Here is a 24,484-nt window from a genome sequence, read left to right as displayed (position 1 = left end):
ACACACACACACACACACACACACAGTGACACACACACACACACACACACACACACACACACACACAGTGACACACACACAGTGACACACACACACAGTGACACACACACACACAGTGACACACACACACACAGTGACACACACAGTGACGCACACACACAGTGACGCACACACACAGTGACGCACACACACAGTGACGCACCCACACAGTGACACACACACACACAGTGACACACACAGTGACACACACACACACAGTGACACACACACACACACATATGCCACCTCTCCGTTTCCCACCTCCCAGCGGCGCCGCCGCGAGGCAGCTGCAGGAGGAAGGGGGTCCTTCCGGGCGCTGCCATCTTAGGCACTCGGCGTCGCGAGGGAGGAAGGGGGTCCTTCCGGGCGCCGCCATCTTAGGCACTCGGTGCTGCGAGGCTGCCCACTGCCTGTCCCCCCACCGGTGAGGGAGGTGAGTGAGCGCCGGGGAGGGGAGTGAGTGAGCACCAGGGAGGTGAGTGAGCACCGGGGAGGTGAGTGCGCACCGGAGAGGGAGGTGAGTGAGCGCCGGGGAGGTGAGTGTGATGGGGGGAGTGTGTGTGTGTGTGTGTGTGTGTGTGTGTGTGTGTGTGTGTGTGTGTGTGTGTGTGTGTGTGTGTGTGTGTGTGTGGCCAAGGGGGAAGAGAGTGGCAGTTGGGTGACATCAGACCCACCAATCTGATTGGCCAGAGGCTGAGGACCAATCAGATTCACCGCAGATAGCACTAACCTTTCGATTTTATATATTAAGATATATATATAGATATATATATCTATATATCTAGATCTAGATCTATATATACAGCTCAACCCAGTTAGAGCCCGATCCGCTATAGACGCAGTTTGAGCATGGACCCCAAATTTTTTTTTTTTTTAATTGCACACTGCACACACTGCACACACTCACAGGACATTGCACACACTCACAGCACACTGCACACACTCACAGGACATTGCACACACTCACAGGACACTACACACATTCAAAGGACACTGCCCACACTCACAGCACACTGCCCACACTCACAGGACACTGCCCACACTCACAGCACACTGCACACACTCACAGCACACTGCAGACACTCACAGCCCCTCCCCCCTCCGCCCCCCTCCCCCTATCTCTGGTGTCAGCTGCTATCTCCTAAATCACTCTTGCACATTCCGTCAATATGTAACAGCGCTTCTATGTGGAACATCAAAGTGAGATTACTTCATGATTTGCACTCCCGTCCCAGAAGGATAGAATGTCTGTGGTGTAGAGCAGGAGAAGCTATCAGGAACAAGAGAACACACAGACAGACACACACACACACACAAACACACACCTCTCTCCCTAGGCAGGCTTCCCCCGGCGTCACTAAAAAGTTTGCCAGTGAGAGCGAGTTGAAGGAGGAGAAGCTGCTGGGCGGGGTGATCAGTGGCCAGGGACATGTGAGTAAAATTGGGATGAAGAGAGGAGGCTGCAGCCCTGAGCCTCGCACTCTCCTAGCACTGCCTGCAGCTCTCTGACTGCTGGAGACACTGGGGAAGGGGCGTTTTTTTTTTTTTTTTAATTAGCGCGACCCCGTTTATAGCATGGTCGAATCGGGTGACCCCCGAGGACCGCGCTATAACGGGGCTCACTGTATATATAATATATATGTTACAGTAAAGGTTATTATAATCTGTGTGTTAGTATTATTGGTTCCTGCACATGGTTATCCCACATAGTTAGGATCCCGCGCAGGTGGAGGCGCTGTCACCTATCGAATCAGGTACACCCCAGGCTCCCAGCGGCGGAGGTTCAGGTCTCTTGCGAGCCACAGGTAACACACACCGTAGACGCCTTATCTCCCAGGGGGTGGGGGAAAGTGCGCTACATTTATAAAGGACATCTGCTACAAATAGCTTCCCTGTCACTGCCAATGTTGCTTAGAAACCAAGCCTAAATCTTGCAGTATGACTATTACAGAAACTTTTCTTATACTGTGTGTTTTATCGCATAAATACTTTGCCAAGTCATTTCATTCAGACAAACTACAGTATACCATTAGATTAAAATTAACGTATTTTGAAGTTTATTGATAACAGGTAAAGCTTTTCATTCTGTTATTTATTTCCGTTTTGTTCATGTTGCTTACAGTATGTGTATTCACCCCCTTAGATCTCGTCTTTTTTCTGTCATTAAATTGTTAAGTAAAAGTATTGTTTGTGTTTTTGTATGTTGCTTCAAAAGTGTATTCACATTTATATCTAACAGCATTTTTTAAATAATGGCTATAGGCATCAGTGTACCAATGCACCACCTACTTCAACATTTGCGATTTGGTGATTATTAGAGCAGGAGACTAATAACAATGATTTTTCAAAACAAGATACAGTACATACAGTACAGTACCGGTATATTCTTTTGAACTGTGACTGCACCATTTGTTTTTGTTTTTCTACTTTACACCTTCCTTCTGTATGTTGTATTTTTACTTTTAGTCAGTTGTTTTTATATAAGAAAAAATAATATTCTCATGAAAAAGGGTATTTGGTTAAACCCTTTGGCCAAAGCATTTGTAAGTCTTTTTACCTGCAGCAAACTTCTATAGGGAGGAGCGCAGTATTATGTACAGTTTCTCACTAATATTAGGCAATCCTTTTCTTTGCTGTATACTCCCATAGGGCATTTTAAATTTAATATTAGTGCAGGTATATTACACATCAGTGTCAGTCTGGACATCACCCTCCATTGAATGGTAGGTGAATGTGTAAGGCTGACAGTATATGTGTGATTTGTATTATATTCACACCAGGGAATTTGTGCACCCTGATTACCTTTATAGCAAAGGTAAGTATGATACTGGCATTAGCCTGATTTTAATTGCACTACTCACATAAGCTCATGCTTTATTTAACCCCTTCAGGGCTTTAACACTTTTTTCACTAGTCCATGGGACAATTATTACATACATATACAGTATAGTGTAGGTACCTGCATTAAACGGGTTGCCGTGACGTGCCGTGACGTGGCATGCAGGCTTACAAATGCTTTGGCCAAAGGGTTTAACCAAATACCCTTTTTCATGAGAATATTATTTTATCTTAGCCTAAATTGGTAGGAGCGCAGGAATCTTTTTGTTTTTCTATATGTAAGGCTTATCTTTTTACCTGCAGCAAACTTCTATAGGGAGGAGCGCGGTTTTATGTACTGTTTTTATATAAGCTCGATGTCCATTTTCAAAATTGTAGTCTAGTTTTTTTCTACATTTTTGCTTTTGATTTACACATCTAAGCCTATCCTATTGTAACGGGTATTCCCTCTATCCCAATCACAGATACAGTGTGTGTGGGTGGAAACTTATGTGTTACCAGGTGTGGTGCATATACCTGTAGGTTCACAAGAGGCCTGAGCCTCCGCTTGCTGGAAACCTGGGGTGAGTCCGTCAGATCGATCTGATTTACAGCGCCTCCACCTGTGCAGGGTTCTAGAAATGTAGAGGGTTGCCTACACAGGACCCACATATACAATAAGTACATACACGACAATGTATATAACCAGTTTATATATATATGCAGGAAATAACAACACACTTTAATAATATACTCCCCCTAGGGGGTAACTCCACAGTCTATAACGCAGTCCCAATTGTCTTTCACTCCACTAAGTGTGTACCTACCCACCACCGTGTATCCCCACACCGTGTCCACAGCCTAACCCCTTTGTCCCGTGGTCAGCGCTGCCACTATGTGTAATTATAATGTGTATAGGATACGTTGGTGCACTTATGAAGGTACCTGCCGAGCGCTCCTGCACTCAGGCCTGCAAGCAACTTCGAAAAGGATCTGCCGCTTGGTGATCCCGTCTGATCCGGTGTTTCCTCGCACGAGGGTCCTGCCAGGGGCGATCCCACCCTGGGGATAGTCTCTGTCTCTTTGGGGCGCAGACTTGAGCCCAAGTCTCTTCTCGGGGAGCGCAGCGTCCGCTGTGTCCCTATCTAACACTAGTACTACTGTGACAGGGTCCCTAACCTAGGGCCTGTCCCTGTAGCACCACAAGCTGGGGGAGTTAGGACCTATCTGGGGCCTAGGGGGTTACTGGCCTAATGCAGTGGGTCACTGACCCCTGCACTCATCTCCTTCCCCTAGCTCTTCCCGGTCTTGGCTCCCTTGTCTCCCGCGCGCGCAAAATGTATCTATTCCCTGCAAGCAGGGACCTCCCGCAGCCCTATTGGCTCCCTGGCGTCATGGGGCTTGTAGTCCCGTCCAAGAGCCTTCCCTGGTAGGCTAGGGTTCGCGCGCTTGTTGCTCGCGCATGCGCAACTGTCCCGGCCGCCCGGACCTACTGCGCATGTGCAAAACTATCCAAGATGGTGGTGCCCTGCACGGGAGCCGCCGAGAGCCCTAACGACGCGTCCGCGGCAACCTCCGCACCAGTTCCCATCTGCCCCTCACTCCTGCAAGCGCCGACGGGTCCGCCATTGGCTCGGCGGTACCCGCGATCGCCATCCAGGTGAGGGAGGGGCGACGGGCAGAGGGGGACCTGGCTACATCATATTAAATTCTATTGACAAACAATTTGTCTCAAATAGATGACAGATGATAGACACGTTTCTTACATTTCAAGCATATGCAAAACAGAGCCTAAAACCAAACATGATTTAGATTTTTTTTTTCATTTAATTATCATTTGTGATGGGAAGCTCATTTCATTCCAATTAATAAGTCAAATAACACTGTTTCTGCACATAACGAAGAATTGGTGTTACCTTGTCTCTAGCCAATGTGCGTCCTTCTCACCACAAGGCTTTTAAAGGAGCAATCTAAGAGCATTGTTTTTTCATTCTTTCTTTTAATACCCCATTTATTTCAGCTCACTGCCGCTATCTCTGCAGTATTCTGTAGTTTAAAGCCTATTGGCCTGCAGGACCGGGGATCTTTGAAAATCAGCCATAACCTGCGTTAATAGTAGGCACGCGTGTGATTGAGCGCATGTTGTCACGCGCGCCTGTCATTTGAGCGCTCCCTGTACTGTGATCCGAGGCGATGGGGAGGCGTGGCCATGACGTCACGAGGCTGGTTCGCCCTCATTAGTTGAACCACTCATGTGACGAGGCCATCGCGAGAAAAGACAAAATAATTTGTCTTTTCAAAAATCTGCCGCGCAGTTGCTCTTCATTGCTTGTTTGGACGTGCACACTATGGGTGGCCTCATAGCGGTCCTGCATTTTGTTTGCAATGCGTGTCGTCGCACTCATTATAATTGCGGCCATAATGTGAACCCTGGAGTGGCTACCGGCACCAACTACAAAGATAAGTATCTCCGGAAACAGGGAGTCCCCAGAGAGAAAAAAAAAAAGGAAGGGAAAAAAGGGGGAAAAAACAGCTTGGGTTGCCTCTTTTAAGCATGGGGTTGCTCTTCCAGTGGTTACATAATTACCTTGATAAATAGTAGCCATGTTTATATTGTTTGTACTGGTATGCAGTCTATTTCCGTGGTTTTTAACCTTTTTTAGGTTAAGGGACCCTATAATTATATTGTGAAATTCCGCGGAACCCCAACCCTCTCTAATAGCACGTCTGAGATCAGATGCATTGTAAGGAACCCCAACCCTCTCTAATAGCGCATCTGAGATCAGATGCATTGTAAGGAACCCCAATCCTCTCTAACAGCCAGTCTGAGATCAGATGCATTGTAAGGAACCCCAACCCACTCTAATAGCGCGTCTGAGATCAGATGTATTGTAAATTCTTTTGTATTTGGTAGTTTTCAAATGACCTGAAAATTGTAAGGAACCGTCTAGGGATGCCGGAGAATTCCTCTTAAAAAAAAAACACTGGTCTAGGTTCTAGAATGCACATTAAACAACTACATTAAAGCTGCAGTTCAAGCAATATCCTGCATGTGTTTTTTTTTGTTTTTTTTAATAAATCAGTTCTGTAGTAAGTTAGAAAAACCAACTTTGAAAGACCAATTTTCTTGTATTCTATTTTAACAAGCATGTTTGTTCCTATAGCAACCATTTACATTCCCCAGATCTAAAGATGTCGCCAAACTTTGCCGATCAATAGACGGAGAACAAATTGACCGGCAGCTATGCAGTTCTTTAGGTAAGTAGAGATTGCCCACATGAAACTATTGAAGTAAAAAAAAACAACAACAAAAAAACGGGAGCTTGAACTGCAGCTTTAAGGACCTTCTTTTTAGACACCTTTCTTCTTCATTATTGCCCTAGATTGCAGATCTAATTTGCCCTCATTCATTGTATTGTGCATCTGATTAAAGAGGGGGATATTAATCAGTCTCCAAACTACAAACAATTAGGCAATATTGGTGCAAAAGCCCCAAAATGTATGCAATTTAGTACTAATTGTGAAGACCGAAGACTTCACTTAATAGCCCCTCAAATTGGTTGATTTTTAAATGAGAGCACAAAGTGTTCTGTTAGTACAATTATCATGTTCTGATTCAAATGTTGCTTTTCTTCCTGAAATACTATGTATTAATGGTATTCCTTTTCATTTGTGGCTGCTACTGCATGTACTGTGTGACCCTGTGCTAATTTGCATGCTTGGAGATGGTCTCTCAGGGCAGTTATTGTAAAGAAACATACTGGCTATAATGCACACTAATTAGGTAGTTAAGACAGAAGTTTGACCTGATATCTACTGCAATGTTAACAATAGTATAAACATGAACATTGTCTTTTTCCTCCTTAATTTACTATTAGCATGTTAGATTATGATCGATTAGCAAAAGATAGGCATGCCGTACATAACATGGGTAAAAAAATGGGTAAACTTTCTATCATGGCCTCCAGTAAGTGATTCAGAGGCTTAAGGAGTAGCTGTAGAATACAGTAGTTCAGGGGTGTGCAAACTGGGGGGCTCAAGATTGTTTTGGAGGGGCACAGGGGGTTGCAGAGGTCCCATGCTCTTCCCCAAGCAATTTAAATTAAATGCCAGGGGACCGCGCAAGGCCTCTGCATCCTCTACTTACCAAGGTTCAGCCTGCTTAGGACGCGTCCCCATGGCAACGCGGTGTCAAATGACAGCGTGGGTCATGTGGTGTGACGTCACATGACCCCACAACGTCATTTGACGCCGAACTGAGGTAAGGGGGGGTTGGGGAGGTCGAGGGCGGAGAAGTGCAGGCAGGGGGGCGCAGCAAGAAAATTTTGCGCACCCTTGCAGCCCATTCATGTGAGGTAACTTATGGATCAGTACCGCTTACTGAATATGGTCCTTAATCACCCTGTGCCTAAGGCTTCAAAACTTAACTAAGAATTTAGTGCCTGAGACGTATTGTGTTGGCAACTATATATGTACAGCTCTTCACACATTGCCAGTGTTATGCAAGAAAAAACTATTATTACAGTAACTGTGTAGTCCCTTTAGAATATGTTGTGTTCACATAAGGACGTGCATTAGAAAGGTTTTGCCAGTCCAGGGGTCACGTGTGAGGTTTTGGTGAAATTAGGCAAGTTGCGTCACAAGAAATTATAAAACTTAAGTAAACACTGTACTAATTAGTTTAACAAAATAACACCTCCAAGAGATATTTGTATGAATATTATTGTACATTTACCAAAGATATAACCACCAGGTAAATGTGACATCACAAAGGGCAAGATGCACGACGTTCCGTTAGACTATGTCACCCAATGCTTAACCTAAATTAACATTAAGTCACTTGCGTTAGTAGATAGGCATTCTGTTTAACCCAGTGCTACCACTTAAATAATGTACTGTATGGTTATTTTGTTTCTGGCCAATAGTGCTAATGATATTAGTGTTTCCCCAAACAATGCGCGAGAGACCCATTTTAGTATAGTTGCACAAGTAATATTATTATTAGTTCTTGTACAGCGCTGCTAGTTTTACGTAGAGCTTTACAGAGACATTTTTGCAGGCACAGACCCTGCTCTGTAGAGCTTACAATCTATGTCTTTGTTGCCCGAGGCACAGGGAGATAAAGCGACTTGCCCAAGGTCACAAGGAGCCGACAACATGAATTTGATCAGGTTCCCCTGCTTCAAACTCAGTGCCAGTCAGTGTCTTTACTCACTGAGCCGAGATATATAATTTATTTTCAAATTATGCAATTCTTTCTACCAGCCTCATGCCTCCAACTTTATTCATATATCTCCATCTCTCCTTTCTTCGCCACTTCTCAGCTCACATTAACTACTTTCTTATCTGCGCCCTCTGTCACTACACAGCTATACCCCCTGCACTAAAACTTACCCCTACAAAACATCCTCACACATTCTCTATCCATACATCCCCTCCTTGCTTCTGGGGATATCTCGCCCAATCCTGGTCCCTGCCTTTTTTCTACATGCAATCGTCCTTGTCTGCCAAATGCAACTTCTACTCCTTCTGGTGTCAATCCCTCCAAACTCATACCCATCCCATGCCACCCTCCCTCTCTCCCTCCTCTCTCCCATTCTCCTGTGCCCTTTGGAATGCTCGCTCCCTTTCTAACAAGTTCCTCTCTGTGCATGACTTCTTTCTCTCTCAGTCTCTGCTCCTATTTGCTATAACTGAGACCTGGCTCACTCAGTCTGACTCTGCTCTGGAAGCTGCCCTCTCTTATGGTGGCCTTTCTTTCTCCCACACTCCGTGCCCTGATGGCAGGTGTGGAGGCGTGGGGCTCCTCCTCTCTCTGCCATTACCGAACCCTTCCTATTCCCCCCTCTCTTGCTTTTCCCTCCTTTGAGGCACACACTGTCCAGATCTTCTCTCCTCTCTCTGTCCACGTGGCGGTCATGTATCGCCCACCTACCTCTACTCATCCCCCTTCTGCCTTTCTCTTTCACTTTGAATCCTGGCTCTCTTTCTTTCTCTCCTCAGACTCTCCTGTTCTTCTCCTTGGGGACTTCAACTGCCACATTGATGACCCCTCTCTCCCTTGGGCTTCCCGCTTTCTCTCTCTAACTTCTTCTTTTGGCCTTCAACAGTGGACTGCAGTCAGCACCCACAAGGATGGAGGATGGCCACTATCTAGATCTGGTTTTCACTAAAAACTTTTCTCCCTCTGATTTCTTAATTTCCCCCCTTTCCTCTCTCTGACCATCAACTCATCTCATTTTCTCGCTCACCTCTCCCCTTGTCCATCTTCATCTACCCCTTGTTTCAGCAGAAACCTGCGCTCTATTAACCTACCAGCCTTTGAGTCCACTTTATGCTCCTCTCTCATCTCTGGTCCAGACCCTGACAACCTGGTCAGGAACTACAACTCTGCTTTATCCTCCTCTCTTCATCTACATGTCCCGCTGTCTCTCTGCCGTCCTCGCCCTTCTAACCCCAGACCCTGGCTAAATTCCCACACGTGCATGCTGCGTTCCTCCACTCGTTCCTCTGAACTCCTCTGGAGGAAATCTCACACTCTCGCAGGCTTCCTTCACTACAAATTTATGCTATCCTGTTTCAACTCTGCCCTCTCCCAAGCTAAACAAACCTACTTTTCTTCACTAATCTAAACGCACAAGTCTAACCAATGCCGACTCTTCTCTGTCTTTGACCCTCTACTGAAACCACCCTCAGTTGCCTCTTCTTCTTCCTCCTCCATCACACTTCAGGACTTTGCCGACTATTTTAAGGAAAATGTGGAATCCATACGTCAGAACATCCCCTCTGTTTCCTCCTCCCATCCTACACTGCTTACCAACACTCCTCCTGCCTTCCTTGACTCTTTTTCTTTGTCTCGGAGGAGGATGTGTCACTGCTGATCTCCTCTCCCTCTACCACTTGCCCTCTTGACCCTATTCCTCCCATCTCTTAAAACCTCTTGTTCGTACTATAATCCCTACGCTCACACACATATTTAACACCTCCCTCTGCTCTGGTACCTTTCCCTCCTTCAAACATGCAATAGTTATACCACTACGCAAAAACAGCAAGCTTGACCCTACCTGTCTTTTTAACTATCGACCTGTCTCCCTCCTGCCTTTTGCCTCCAAACTCCTTGAACACCTTATATTCTCTCGCTTGCTCCACTTTCTCAACACCCATTCTCTCCTAGCACCTCTACAATCTGGCTTCCCCAATGCTCACTCGACTGAAACAGCCCTCACTAAAATTACTAATGACCTCCATGCTGTCAAAGACAGAGGTCATTACACTCTGCTCATACTACTTGACCTCTCTGCAGCATTTGACACCGTGGACCACCCTATTCTCCTTCACATTCTCCATACTCTTGGTATTCGGAACAAAGCTCTATCCTGGATTTCCTCTTACCTCTCCCATCGTACTTTCAGTGTCTCTTCTGCTAATATGTCCTCCTCCTCTATCGATCTCTCTGTGGGGGTACCCCAGGGCTCTATCCTGGGACCTCTTCTCTTTTCTCTGTACACACTTTCTCTAGGTCACCTAATCACATCTCTTGGGTTTAATTATCAACTCTATGCTGACGACACTCAAATTTACTTTTCAACCCCTGACCTTACACCTGCTGTACAGACCAAAGTTTCTTAATGTCTCATTTCAATATCATCCTGGATGGCCCTACGCTGACTTAAACTTAACATGGCAAAAACCGAGCCCCTCATACTACCTCCCAAACCTGGCCCTACTACCTTCTTCCACATTACTGTTGGTAGTACTATCATTCACTCATTAGCCCAAGCATGCTGCCTAGGGGTCACACTCGACTCCTGTCTCACATTCAAAATGTTTCTAAAACCTGACGCTTTTTGCTCCGCAATATAACAAAGATACACCCTTTCCTCTGTTGCTCGACTGCTAAAACTCTGACTCAGGCCCTCATTCTCTCCCATCTTGATTACTGCAACCTCCTGCTGTCCGGCCTTCCTGCCTCTCACCTGTCTCCCCTACAATCTATCCTAAATGCAGCTGCCAGAATCACTCTACTATTTCCAAAATCTGTCTCAGCATCTCCCCTGCTCAAATCACTCTCCTGGCTTCCTATCAAATCCCGCATCTCACACTCAATTCTCCTCCACATTTTTAAAGCTTTACACTCTTCTGCTCCTCCTTACATCTCATATTATTTGTTATTTATATGATTGTCACATGTATTACTACTGTGAAGCGCTATATAAATAAAGACATACATAGATATATCGATCTATATCTAAAGCTATAGATCTATAGAGATCTCTCTCTCCCTCCCCCTCCCAAGGTCAGGCAATCAAGAGACAGCACTCAAATATTGCAGGGTAACACAAGTGTATTGAGTGAAAACAGGTTACATCTAAACCAACGTTTCGGTCCCCAACGTTGGTTTAGATGTAACCTGTTTTCACTCAATACACTTGTGTTACCCTGCTATATTTGAGTGCTGTCTCTTAATTGCCTGACCTTGGAACGGTATTGTATCTCTATATTATTCATATGGGACATGCACCTCTGATTTACCTATGCCTACAAGAGTGCCAACTGCTCTAACTATATCTATATATCTAGATATAGATATATATCCCCTCACACCAACCTTGAAACAACACATGGAAAGACACCTGTGCTCAGGAAGGAGCACACCAGAGATACCTGGGAGATATTCTATTCGGATATGTTAAGTACTGTATATATAATTCTTTTTTTGTTTGATGCATTTTATTAAAGTTTTAAGAGTTGAGAATTGGTAAAGTATATTTTAATGACTCCTATTAGCATATCTCCCAGGTATCTCAGGTGCGCTCCTTTTTGAGCACCGGTGTCTTCCCATATGTTGTTTCAAGGTTGGTTTGTGGGGATATATAGTGTTTATGAGTACTGTATACTAAAATAGGTCTAATGTTAAACCAAAGCTAATGCGTTAAATGATGGTCATTGTTTTTGCATGTAATTAGCTTAGTGGATACCCGTTAAACTCAGGGAAAATAACGTCCGCTATCTATTTATGTAACTCGACGTTATGTGTCCAAATTTAACAGAGCTTGGTGCATCTGGCCCAAAGTCTGCTTACACCATGGTTAGGAGAAGCGACACCAGCTCTATATGCATGTAATTAGGTACACACACACGCACAGAAACAAAAAGGTTCCCTACGGCAAAGCAAACATTATGCAAAATTTCCCTTAAAAATAGTATAATTTGCCAAATTACAATTTAAAAAAAAAAGAAAAAATACAGTCCCTCAAAATGTTTTGAATGTTTTCAAATTAAAGCCACTCTTCTCCATTTCGACTTTAATTAGCTGATGGAATATAAGGTTTAAAATGAGTCCTTTATAGCTTCCCAGTCTCAGCTGCTCGTGTTGAGCAGGCTAACAATTTGTATTATTTTTTCTTTTTCTCATTACCATTTGATGGCTTAAAAGCTGTAAGGCAAATTACCTGATCAACCGGAACTTCCACTTTAGTGTTTTCATCTTCCTGAACTTCTGATGCCCCCCACATTTCTGGTCTGTCTTCACAAGCTTTAAAAACGCCATCATCTGTATATATATATAAAGAAATAAAAAAAAAAGAATAAATGATTTCACTGAAAGATGGCTCAATTCTGGCCCTTTGTGGCAGAATGAAATAACTGCAACATTATTTCTGTTAAACTGGCTATTCAGCAAAATGAAGTTATCTTATGTGAATTTCTATTATACTACACATACATGGGATGTAACACAAGTGAACACATTCAAGAAGAACTCATTGTACTACAGTATGCTGAGTTTAATAGCAATTAAGTTCCTGTTTTAAATTGTAACTTTTTAAGTAATTTATAAGACTTCACGACAAACAATATTGGATGGAAAAAAAAACACTTTGTGCTTCTCAATGGTCAAAGAACAAATCAGAACATTTCGGGGTCACAGTTTTGAGGGGAAAAAATCAGTCAATGTTCATGGAAACACTCAAAGTAATTTTCATCTGTGTATAACATGTACTGGGCACCAAAAGGGTGTACGAGATAGAGAGCAACAGACAGGTAGACACATGCCAATTATACTGTATAGAGAGAGAATTACATAAGTAGGTATCATATAATGCTCTAAATAATTAGAATGGTCTGTGTATTTATTAATAAAAATGCAACCAAAATAAACCAGTTGCAATGGGCACTAGTTTATATTATGCAGTCATGAAAATATGGTTAAATGACATGTTAAGCTGCAATTTCAAGAGCGCTACAACTATTTTCCAGCAGCCCAAATATTCTCTTATTTTTATGAGCCAGTCATGTATGCAGAGTATTACAGTATATGCATACGTAACATTTAAAATACAGTACAATGCAGGATCACTGAAGTCTTGGACAATACAACTGGGGTTCTGAGGAATGGCTTCCCTTCCAAAGTTGATTTGGGGCCATATTCATACATGAGTACTGCTCCGTAAAACACCTACAACCCATTAAAGTGAATGTGCTATAAAGCATTTTCCAAATGAAAGCTGTTTTATGGAGTAACAATATGGCTATTTACAGCCCAATAACTTGAATGGCTATAAGGGCTCTTCCAACACTCGAGGTGTCTAATGGAACAGCACTTCTTAATAAGTACAGTATGGCGCTTAATCCCTTGAGTGCCAGAGGGAATCAGTAATATAGAGGGTAAGAGAGTGCCGCAAATTTGGGCAAAGCAATAACACAGGTCCCGCAAAAGTAAAAATGAATCCAAATCTCCGGGCTGCTCAACTGGAGCCAAACAATTTCAGTCAATCTATTAATAATGTGTGGTTTTCATGCTTCAGTTTTGTCCACGTTTGACACATATATGCATACATAAATACCCCCACCTCCCCAATACATTTAAAATATACCCCCACCTCCCCAATACATTTAAAATATACCCCCACCTGCCCAATACATTTAAAATATACCCCCACCTGCCCAATACATTTAAAATATACCCCCACCGGCCCAATACATTTAAAATATACCCCCACCTCCCCAATACATTTAAAATATACCCCCACCTCCCCAATACATTTAAAATATACCCCCACCTCCCCAATACATTTAAAATATACCCCCACCTCCCCAATACATTTAAAATATACCCCCACCGGCCCAATACATTTAAAATTTACCCCAACCTCCCCAATACATTTAAAATATACCCCCACCTCCCCAATACATTTAAAATATACCCCAACCTCCCCAATACATTTAAAATATACCCCCACCTCCCCAATACATTTAAAATATTCCCCATCATCATGATCTCATCTCCCCAGGCTGGCCCCCATCACCATCTTATCCCCCCCCCATTATCATCTTATTCCTCCCCCCCCATCATCATCTCACCCTGCCCCCCCCCCATCCTTTCACCATCTCATCCTGCCCCCTCCCCCCCATCCTCTCACCATCTCACCCTGGCCCCCCCATCCTGTCACCATCTCACTCTGCCCCCCCATCCTGTCACCATCTCACCCTGCCCCCCATCCTCTCACCATCTCACCCTGGCCCCCCCATCCTGTCACCATCTCACCCTGGCCCCCCCATCCTGTCACCATCTCACCCTGCCCCACCATCCTCTCACCATCTCACCCTGGCCCCCCAACCTGTCACCATCTCACCCTGGCCCCCCCATCCTCTCACCATCTCACCCTGCCCCCCAACCGGTCACCATCTCACCCTGGACCCCCCATCCTCTCACCATCTCACCCTGCCCCCCCAACCTGTCACCATCTCACCCTGCCCCCCCCCCACATCCTCTCACCCTGGCTCCCCCCATTTTCTCACCCTGGCTCCTCCATCCCCCCAATCTGTGTCCTTACCTTATTAACAGGAAGGACACAGACTTCTCTGGGCCGCCGGGGTGTGGGCTCCGCCCCAGCTGTCCTCTGATTGGCTCTCCACTCTTCCAATCAGGGACCGGCTGCACACAGACACACGAGTGCTCCTGTCCGCCCCCAGTCTCAGTACTACTCTCTGCACTGCCTGCTCTTGCCCTCGCGCCGCCCTCCGCCAACGCAAAAATGGTAATACCGGACACGTGTCCGGTATTATCTCTGATTTTATACCGGACAGGCAATGGAATTACCGGCCTGTCCGGGTGAAAAACGGACACCTGGCAACCCTATCCACCACCACTGCACTAGCAGCAAGGTGTAGGAAGATATATAAAAAAAAAAAGTAGCAATAATGCAAGAAAAACAAACAAAAATCAGCTGCATGAAAAACTACAGTAGCACATTTATGGCCTTAATTTGTACGAGAAGCTCGTCGGCTCTGTCATGATGTTACCTTTTTACCAATCACATACAGTGATTGCCATTGATCTGTTTTATAATGTACTGCACCGACACACTTTATTCGAGCAAATACCCGGTATGTACCTGGCAGATACCTGGAATGCGCCACTCCTAACCTCTGACAAGCCCCGTTGCATTTGCCTTCCCAGCCTGGGTTCATGCCTGGCTGATGGGCGGCTGATCTGTTAAATGATAATGATTAGGATTTAATAGGCTGCAATGCTTCGCGTGTCTACCAGATGGCATAAATTCATGAATTGTAATGCAGTTTATATATATATACTGTGCAGTATTGCAGCCAGCGGGAATAAAATGCTTCAATCCCTGCTTGGAAAATAACTCAATGTACTCGGGCAGAAAACAGTCACAAACCTCAATACACCCGGGTATACCCGAATTCGTGGGACTAGCCAAGCTCGAATAAAGTGTGTCGCCAGTGTACCACTCGTCACTCCAGACACATTTGCTTGTACAGTTTGTGGCAGTGTAAACAATTGAGGTCATTTAGGAAATGATGTTTCTTTCTGTCTAATGATTATATGCATATCATATTATTTCTAGTAACACATTAAAACAAAAACAGAATGCCAAGTATTTGAAAAGTATACCTTTCTTCTCTGTGATTTCCCCAAAATCTTCCTGGAATGATTGTACTGTACCTTTCAATTATCCTCTACCTGTATGTACTTAAAATAAGGTAATCTGAATAATGTGGCTGATTTATTAAAACAGGGCTTTGGAAAACCACAGCTTAATTGCACCTTAATATTACAGGAGGTACATCCTAAAAGAAAGTTTTTAAGCGATCTCCTCACTTTCAATATCTCTAGGTTTTGCAGACACTTTGAGAATAATATAATGCAGAGGTAACAGATCTCTGTCAAATGTAGGAATCTCAATTACAGTAGCATGCAGTAAAAAGGATGAATGTACAGTATATCAATGTGATGCACCATGTCCCATGATACAGAACAATAATGTTTTCTTCCATAAATTTGAATGATCAAATTTATGACACTTGTTATTTGTGTTTCTCATACCTGGTAATGATCTTTTAGGCACAGAGGCTAAAACCACTTTATACCTGGAAATTACAGATGCAAACTTTGATAAATACCATTAAAAAACTGCACCAAACTATTTATCTCCTAGCTTCTCATTTAACCACACTCCAAATTGCTCGCTGAAACAAGCAAAGCAGGCCTGGTGCATTTGTACACAGTACAGAAGAGAGGAATCTCCCAGTAGATTATGCAGAGCTCGACTGGCTCCTCCTCTGATACTCTTCACCAGTTCTGGAAATAGGATTTATTTTATTCATCCTTGTGTTAGCAAAAAATGGTCACTTGCAATTTCTCTGTTAATCAATATTGTTAGACAATGCATATTCCACTTGGGCACACACATTCTGTATTGATAAATATAGTGATAATAAATAATAAGTACAGTAGCTGGCGACTTCAGAAGAATCCCACTTGTTCAACTTAAAGCAGCCATTCATAATGGAAGGAATTCTACCTCTGACAAGAACATATAAACACATATGAATAAAAAATGAGCACCAACACACACACACACACACACACACACACACACACACACACACACACACACACACACACACACACACACACACACACACACACACCAGACTACCTTAATGTTTTCCTTGTCTTTAACACCACATACAGTACATCATGTTTCATCATATGACATGTGGGGAAAGGATTTATTACTACTAATAATTTAACACAATGCTCTATCTACATGCAAACATACTAATGGAGCTTTCAATTTGTGTCCTTCCCTAGAATGTGTATATTCTAGAATTATCTGAAAAATGGTACTGTACCTTGTTTGAATAATTCACTTGCTTCTTTGTTTTATCATCTTTTATTCATCTAGAAAGTGCAAATCCATGGGAATTCTGGATACTGTATACAGTATACACAGTAGGTCTTCCAAGGTACAAACCACTACAATAACGTTTGGTTTGCCACCATATTTTCTAGAAATATGAGGCATTACCTCATCTTTAGCTGCATCCCACAGAACAATGTTTAAACCTGTATGTTTTTAATCATCAATCTATATGGGGCATATCATTTTTCATTAGCATGAATCCAAACATCTACAGCATTAGGGAAATCATCATGACTTGGTAAAAGTAATGCTCCCCCTGCAGCTCTGTATTGTGCCTCAGCTATAAACTATGTATTTCTCTGTTTTTGTCTATGTGCCAGTGGTTCCCAACTCCAGTCCTCAGGAATCCCCAAGAGGTCTGGTTTTAAGCATAAACGTGCTCCGGCACAGGTGCTTCAGTCCGAATGAGTCACTGATTGAGCCACCCATACTGAAGCAGGGATATCCTCTACACCTGGCCTGTTGGGGGTTCTTGAGAACTGGATTTGGGAACCACTGGTCTATGCAGTCCCAGATTGTAAATAGAAGAAAAGCAAATGTGTGGTGCTCAGAAAAAAAAAAACTATAAGTTTAAGATCAAAAAATACTTGATTGAAGAATCCTGTGATATATACTCCACAGTGGAGGAAGAAGGGATATACCCCAGACAATAGAACAAATAACAACTCAAAATATAACCGCCTAGTGGACTAGGATCCCCACAAGCACTGTAGTAAGGGACCTCACAATTAAGTGATCCAGCATAATATATCGGAATGGAGAATGTCCAGACAAGAAAATAACTCACTCTGAGTAGACTTGTCATCCAGGTTGTTCTGTTTTCATCCACAGAAGGGGGATGTGCTTCCGTTTTTTCAGTGTGCTATCAAAGATTGCAGATGGGAAAAAGCAGGCACCAAATACACAGGATCAAAAAATAAAGGAAATCCAAAAGGAGCGTGTGCCCATTAAAAACATATTTAATGGATTCTTACAAAAAAAAAAAAAAAACAGCATTACGGGGTACAGAGCCCCCCACCAACGCGTTTCAAGCACAAGCTCTTTTCAAGGTGACTAAAGGTACTCACCTAGCCGTTTTTGTAGTCCCCAGAAGCACGCCAAAATCCATCAGCCATTCACTTCCTGAAATTCTCAGGAGCGATGTCGGCGTGATGACGTCAGCGCACGACAGGGGGAATGCAAAAAAATACAAAACATACAAACTTTATTGACAATTGAACAATAGACATTCGTAATTTTAAAAATACCAGCAGATGTACCAGCTATGCCTTCCCATAGTGGAAAACAACTACAGTAAGAAAAATAACAAACAAATTAAAAAGAAATATTTGAAAAACTGTGAATATTCCTATTGAAAACAAAAGAATGACATACCTAACGGATAGACTAATTAATAATCAGATAAGTGCATATATACACACCAAAGTGTAGATAAGGTTGTATGATAAATGCACATGAAAAAACGTTTTTATCCATTTGAATAACGAAAAAGTAGTGTAATGTGATGTATTTGGAAGTGACTGTAATATGGTCAATATCAAAGTAGTTGTTCAAAAAATAAATAATAAACCATTATAGTATTTTGTCCCATAGGATAACACTCAAAAAAAATATATATCTAAGTAGATAACATAGTAGACCATAATAAGGGATGATTACCTATAACATAGTTGTAAACCTATTAATATACTCAAACAGTCTATACCACAGAAAAATTGTAACTTCATTGAGTACAGATGTGCAAGAATTACGGGAAAATTTCCTTCAGACTTCGAAAAAGATGTATCCCATCAAATATTACATAAATCAATCATAATTCACAAGTGTATAACATTTCACAAAAATAAAATTTCACAAAAATAAGTCAATGTAGAAAAGGTGTCAAGTCCCAATCAGAGTTCAGGCCACAGGGAATTCTAGTTTTTAATGTAAATATCCAATAAAGCTCACGCTTATCTAGGAGTTCAACCCTGTTGCCACCTCTGATTGGCATTGGCACCTGCTCTATCCCCATATAGGTGAACGCATCAATACTACCCATTCTACAATTCGTAAAGTGTTGTGACACTGGGTGAATGAGATCTCCTTTTTTGATGAGTCTCATATGTTCCCTGATGCGTACCTTCAGGGCACGGGTAGTACGGCCCACGTATTGTTTACCACATTCGCAATTCAAAATATAAATTACGAATGTGGTATCACAATTGATGAAGGATGCAACAGGGAATTCACAACCAGTGACAAACGACCTAAATGATGGACTGGGTAGCATGTATTTACATGAGATGCATTTAAGACATTTGAAGCTTCCCTTAGGTAACCGTCTGGAATCATTTGATTTACTAGAAAAAAGGCTAAGGGAGACTGAATTAGCAATAGTTCTGGCCTTCTTAAACACAAACTGGGGACCTTCCGCAAACACACGTTTCAGGAGAGGATCTCCTGAAAGTATGTCCCAGTGTTTTTTAATAACATGTTTAATCTGACCTTTTTGAGTGTTGTATTGTGTTATAAATAAGGGTTGATTGATAGCCCTCATACTATGATTGGGTGGCATATTTCTTTGTTTTTGTAGTAGTTCTTCCCTGGTAATTTTGTTTACTTCTTCCAAAGAATTCATCAAATCTGTAGATGAGTAACCTCTATCTTTGAACCTTAAAAGGAGTTCATTTGACTGTTTAATGAAATCTTCATTATTGGAACAGATCCTTTTAAGTCTAATTAATTGTCCCTTTGGTATGTTTTTCAAAAGGGATTTGGGATGGCAGCTGTCAGCTCTAAGAAAAGTGTTCCGTGAATTTGGTTTTATATATATATCTGAACTAATAAGCATATTAATGTCTATAAATAATAATACGTCCAGATAATGTATGTGATGAAAATTATACGTGTAAGTGAAGTTTATTATTATTGAGATAATCAATAAATAACAAAAGTGAATCTACATCCCCGTGCCAAATAAAAATGAGATCATCTATATAACGCTTATAAAAAGTGATGAATTGTCGAAAGCGGTTTCTATCGCCAAACACGTGATCCGACTTCCACAAACCTAAAAATAGGTTTGCATAGGAGGGGGCAAAACTTGTGCCCATTGCGGTACCACGTGTTTGGAGATAGAAAACCCCATCAAACATAAAGTAATTGTGTGTAAGGAGAAAGTAAATACAGTATAAAATAAAAGTGCTTTGAACAAGTGATAAAGTGGAGTGCTCAAGAAAATGTCTGACAGCTGCCATCCCCTGTTGGTGGTGAAGGATCGTATATAGGGATGTAATGTCCATCGTAACCCATATAAAACCATTCTGCCACGTAACAGTATCCAACTGTTCCAGGAGGTCACTACTGTCTCTTATGTAGGAGGGAAGTTCTCTTACAAAACTTTGTAGGTAATAATCTACATATCTGGAGACACCATCTCCCAAAGATCCAGTACTAGAGACTATTGGCCTCCCAGGTGGGGAGACCAATGTCTTATGGATCTTTGGGAGATGGTGAAAAATGGGGATTGTGGGGTAAGGTTTGAATAGGAATTCCAATTCTTTATGATCTAAAACCCCCAGATGAGAGCCATCATCCAAGAGTGATCTAAGTTGTTTGATAAAAAGTGGAGTGGGATTACTTTTAAGTACAGAATATGAAACCTTGTCATTCAATCGACGTACGGCCTCATTTTGGTATTGGATCCTACTCTGGACTACAACAGCCCCCCCTTTATCAGCCCCTTTGATAACCAGGGAATCATTTCTCTTAAGGGATAACAAAGCCTCTCTTTCTGGATGAGAGAGATTACGGAATCTACTCCGCAGGGGCAACACCTCAAAGGTGTATCCCCTGGAGAGTAGAGCTAAATCCCTCTCTACCAATTTCTCAAACGTGGTCAAAAAATGTCCCTTCATATGTGAGGGAAAAAAGGAAGATTTGTTTTTAAGGCCAGAACTAATGCTTCCCAGAAAGTTGTTAGGATCTATCTCATCCAGTGTCTCATTTTCTTTCAACAGAGAATTTAAATCATGTGCACAACAATTTTCACTAAATGTGAATTTTGTGTTGGAAATGTCCCCAAAAGTATCTGTTTGATCATCTAAAACAAAATCACCATTATTATTTTCAGTAACGGGGACAGATACATCAGAATTCTTACTCTCAAAAAAAACGTTTGAGGGTAAGTTTTTGCGCATATTTATGTAAATCTATGGTAGTGTCAAAAAGTTTAAACTTTGAGTCTGGTGCAAATTTAAGTCCCTTATTTAGAATTGACAATTAATTAGACTTAAAAGGATCTGTTCCAATAATGAAGATTTCATTAAACAGTCAAATGAACTCCTTTTAAGGTTCAAAGATAGAGGCTACTCATCTACAGATTTGATGAATTCTTTGGAAGAAATAAACAAAATTACCAGGGAAGAACTACTACAAAAACAAAGAAATACGCCTCCCAATCATAGTATGAGGGCTATCAATCAACCCTTATTTATTACACAATACAACACTCAAAAAGGTCAGATTAAACATGTTATTAAAAAACACTGGGACATACTTTCAGGAGATCCTCTCCTGAAACGTGTGTTTGCAGAAGGTCCCCAGTTTGTGTTTAAGAAGGCCAGAACTATTGCTAATTCAGTCTCCCTTAGCCTTTTTTCTAGTAAATCAAATGATTCCAGACGGTTACCTAAGGGAAGCTTCAAATGTCTTAAATGCATCTCATGTAAATACATGCTACCCAGTCCATCATTTAGGTCGTTTGTCACTGGTTGTGAATTCCCTGTTGCGTCCTTCATCAATTGTGATACCACATTCGTAATTTATATTTTGAATTGCGGATGTGGTAAACAATACGTGGGCCATACTACCCGTGCCCTGAAGGTACGCATCAGGGAACATATGAGACTCATCAAAAAAGGAGATCTCATTCACCCAGTGTCACAACACTTTACGAATTGTAGAATGGGTAGTATTGATGCGTTCACCTATATGGGGATAGAGCAGGTGCCAATGCCAATCAGAGGTGGCAACAGGGTTAAACTCCTAGATAAGCGTGAGCTTTATTGGATATTTACATTAAAAACTTGAATTCCCTGTGGCCTGAACTCTGATTGGGACTTGACACCTTTTCTACATTGACTTATTTTTGTGAAATGTTATACACTTGTGAATTATGATTGATTTATGTAATATTTGATGGGATACATCTTTTTCGAAGTCTGAAGGAAATTTTCCCGTAATTCTTGCACATCTGTACTCAATGAAGTTACAATTTTTCTGTGGTATAGACTATTTGAGTATATTAATAGGTTTACAACTATGTTATAGGTAATCATCCCTTATTACGGTCTACTATGTTATCTACTTAGATATATACAGGTAAACCCCGTTATAACGCGGTCCTCGGGGTCCACCCCGAGACCACCGCGTTAGTAACGGGGTCGCGCAAAAACAAAATGGCCGCCGCATCGGCGCATCATCACCCTACCCCTCCTCCCCCCCCCCCGCAGCACCCTTCACCCCACGGGGCAAAAGATGGGAGCGGAGATGTCCCTCCGGTCCCTGCTTACCTCTGATCCCTCCCCCCCCCCCCACGTGCCCGGTGCTCCCGCTGCCTGCATGGAGGCTGTAGCGGGGGGTTTCTTCTCCCCACCGCTGTCCCCGGCGCTCCCGCTACCTGCGCGGGAGGAGGGGGGGAGCGGTTGGTGGTGCTGGTCGCGGCCTTTCCTCTGTTCCGACCCCCCCCCCCGTCTGTGTAGAGTGAGAGAGTGTGTGTGTGTATGTATATATGGGAGAGAAACTGTGTGTGTATATGGGTGTGTGTGTATGTGTGTGTGTGTGTGTGTGTGTGTGTGTGTGTACATGGGTGTGTGTGTGTGTGTGTGTATATGGGTGTTTGTGTGTGTGTATATGGGTGTTTGTGTATGTGTATATGGGTGTGTATGTGTATATGTGTGTGTGTGTATATATGGGTGTGGGTGTGTGTGTGTATATGGATGTGTGTGTGTGTGTGTGTGTGTGTGTGTGTGTGCACTGTGCAGTGTGCAGTGTGTGCAGTGAGAGTGTGTGCAGTGAGTGTGTGCACTGTGCAGTGTGTGCACTGTGCAGTGTGTGCACTGTGTGCACTGTGCAGTGTGTGCAGTGAGAGTGTGTGCAGTGTGTGCAGTGAGAGTGTATGCAGTGTGTGCAGTGTGTGCAGTGTGTGCAGTGAGAGTGTGTGCAGTGAGAGTGTGTGCAGTGAGAGTGTGTGCAGTGAGAGTGTGTGCAGTGAGCAGTGTGAGCAGTGTGAGCAGTGTGTGCAGTGTTTGCAGTGTGCTGTGTGTGCAGTGTGCGGTGTGTGCAGTGAGAGTGTGTGCAGTGTGCAAAAAAAAAAGCCACGTGAAAATGCGTTATAACCGATTTCGCGGTATAACGGGGCGCACTATAACGGGGTTTACCTGTATATATATTTTTTTTGAGTGTTATCCTATGGGACAAAATACTATAATGGTTTATTATTTATTTTTTGAACAACTACTTTGATATTGACCATATTACAGTTACTTCCAAATACATCACATTACACTACTTTTTCGTTATTCAAATGGATAAAAACGTTTTTTCATGTGCATTTATCATACAACCTTATCTACACTTTGGTGTGTATATATGCACTTATCTGATTATTAATTAGTCTATCCGTTAGGTATGTCATTCTTTTGTTTTCAATAGGAATATTCACAGTTTTTCAAATATTTCTTTTTAATTTGTTTGTTATTTTTCTTACTGTAGTGGTTTTCCACTATGGGTACTTCTGCTGGTATTTTTAACATTACGAATGTCTATTGTTCAATTGTCAATAAAGTTTGTATGTTTTGTATTTTTTTGCATTCCCCCTGTCGCGCGCTGACGTCATCACGCCGACGTCGCTACTGAGAGTTTCAGGAAGTGAATGGCTGATGGATTTTGGCGCGCTTCTGGGGACTACAAAAACGGCTAGGTGAGTACCTTTAGTCACCTTGAAAAAGAGCTTGCGCTCGAAACGCCTTGGTGGGGGGCTCTGTAATGCTGCTGGTTTTTTTTTTGTAAGAATCCATTAAATATGTTTTTAATGGGCACACGCTCCTTTTGGATTTCCTTTATTTTTTGATCCTGTGTATTTGGTGCCTGCTTTTTCCCATCTGCAATCTTTGATAGCACACTGAAAAAAACGGAAGCACACCCCCCTTCTGTGGATGAAAACAGAACAAACTGGATGACAAGTCTACTCAGAGTGAGTTATTTTCTTATCTGGACATTCTCCATTCCGATATATTATGCTGGATCACTTCATTGTGAGGTCCCTTACTACAGTATACTTATACGCGCGGATGACGCTGTACGTGACCTCCTGACGAAGTACTTGGTACGAAACGCGTAGAGGTCACGAC

At 42.6% G+C, this 24,484-nt stretch overlaps 1 protein-coding gene across 6 annotated transcripts in view; it reads right to left on the bottom strand.

Moving 5' to 3' along the window:
* Positions 1-24,484, bottom strand: part of DCDC2 (doublecortin domain containing 2) — a 228,049-nt gene that overhangs the window by 56,664 nt on the left and 146,901 nt on the right. For all 6 annotated transcript variants that reach the window (XM_075585596.1, XM_075585595.1, XM_075585590.1 and 3 more), the window contains one exon: positions 12,309-12,409. In XM_075585596.1, the coding sequence (XP_075441711.1) occupies positions 12,309-12,409 (101 nt within the window). The remainder of the gene's footprint in view (positions 1-12,308; positions 12,410-24,484) is intronic.

This window comes from Ascaphus truei, chromosome 2 (assembly GCF_040206685.1).
Source record: "Ascaphus truei isolate aAscTru1 chromosome 2, aAscTru1.hap1, whole genome shotgun sequence".
Classification (NCBI taxonomy): Eukaryota; Metazoa; Chordata; class Amphibia; order Anura; family Ascaphidae; genus Ascaphus; species Ascaphus truei.
This window is presented reverse-complemented; position numbering and strand designations above follow the sequence as displayed.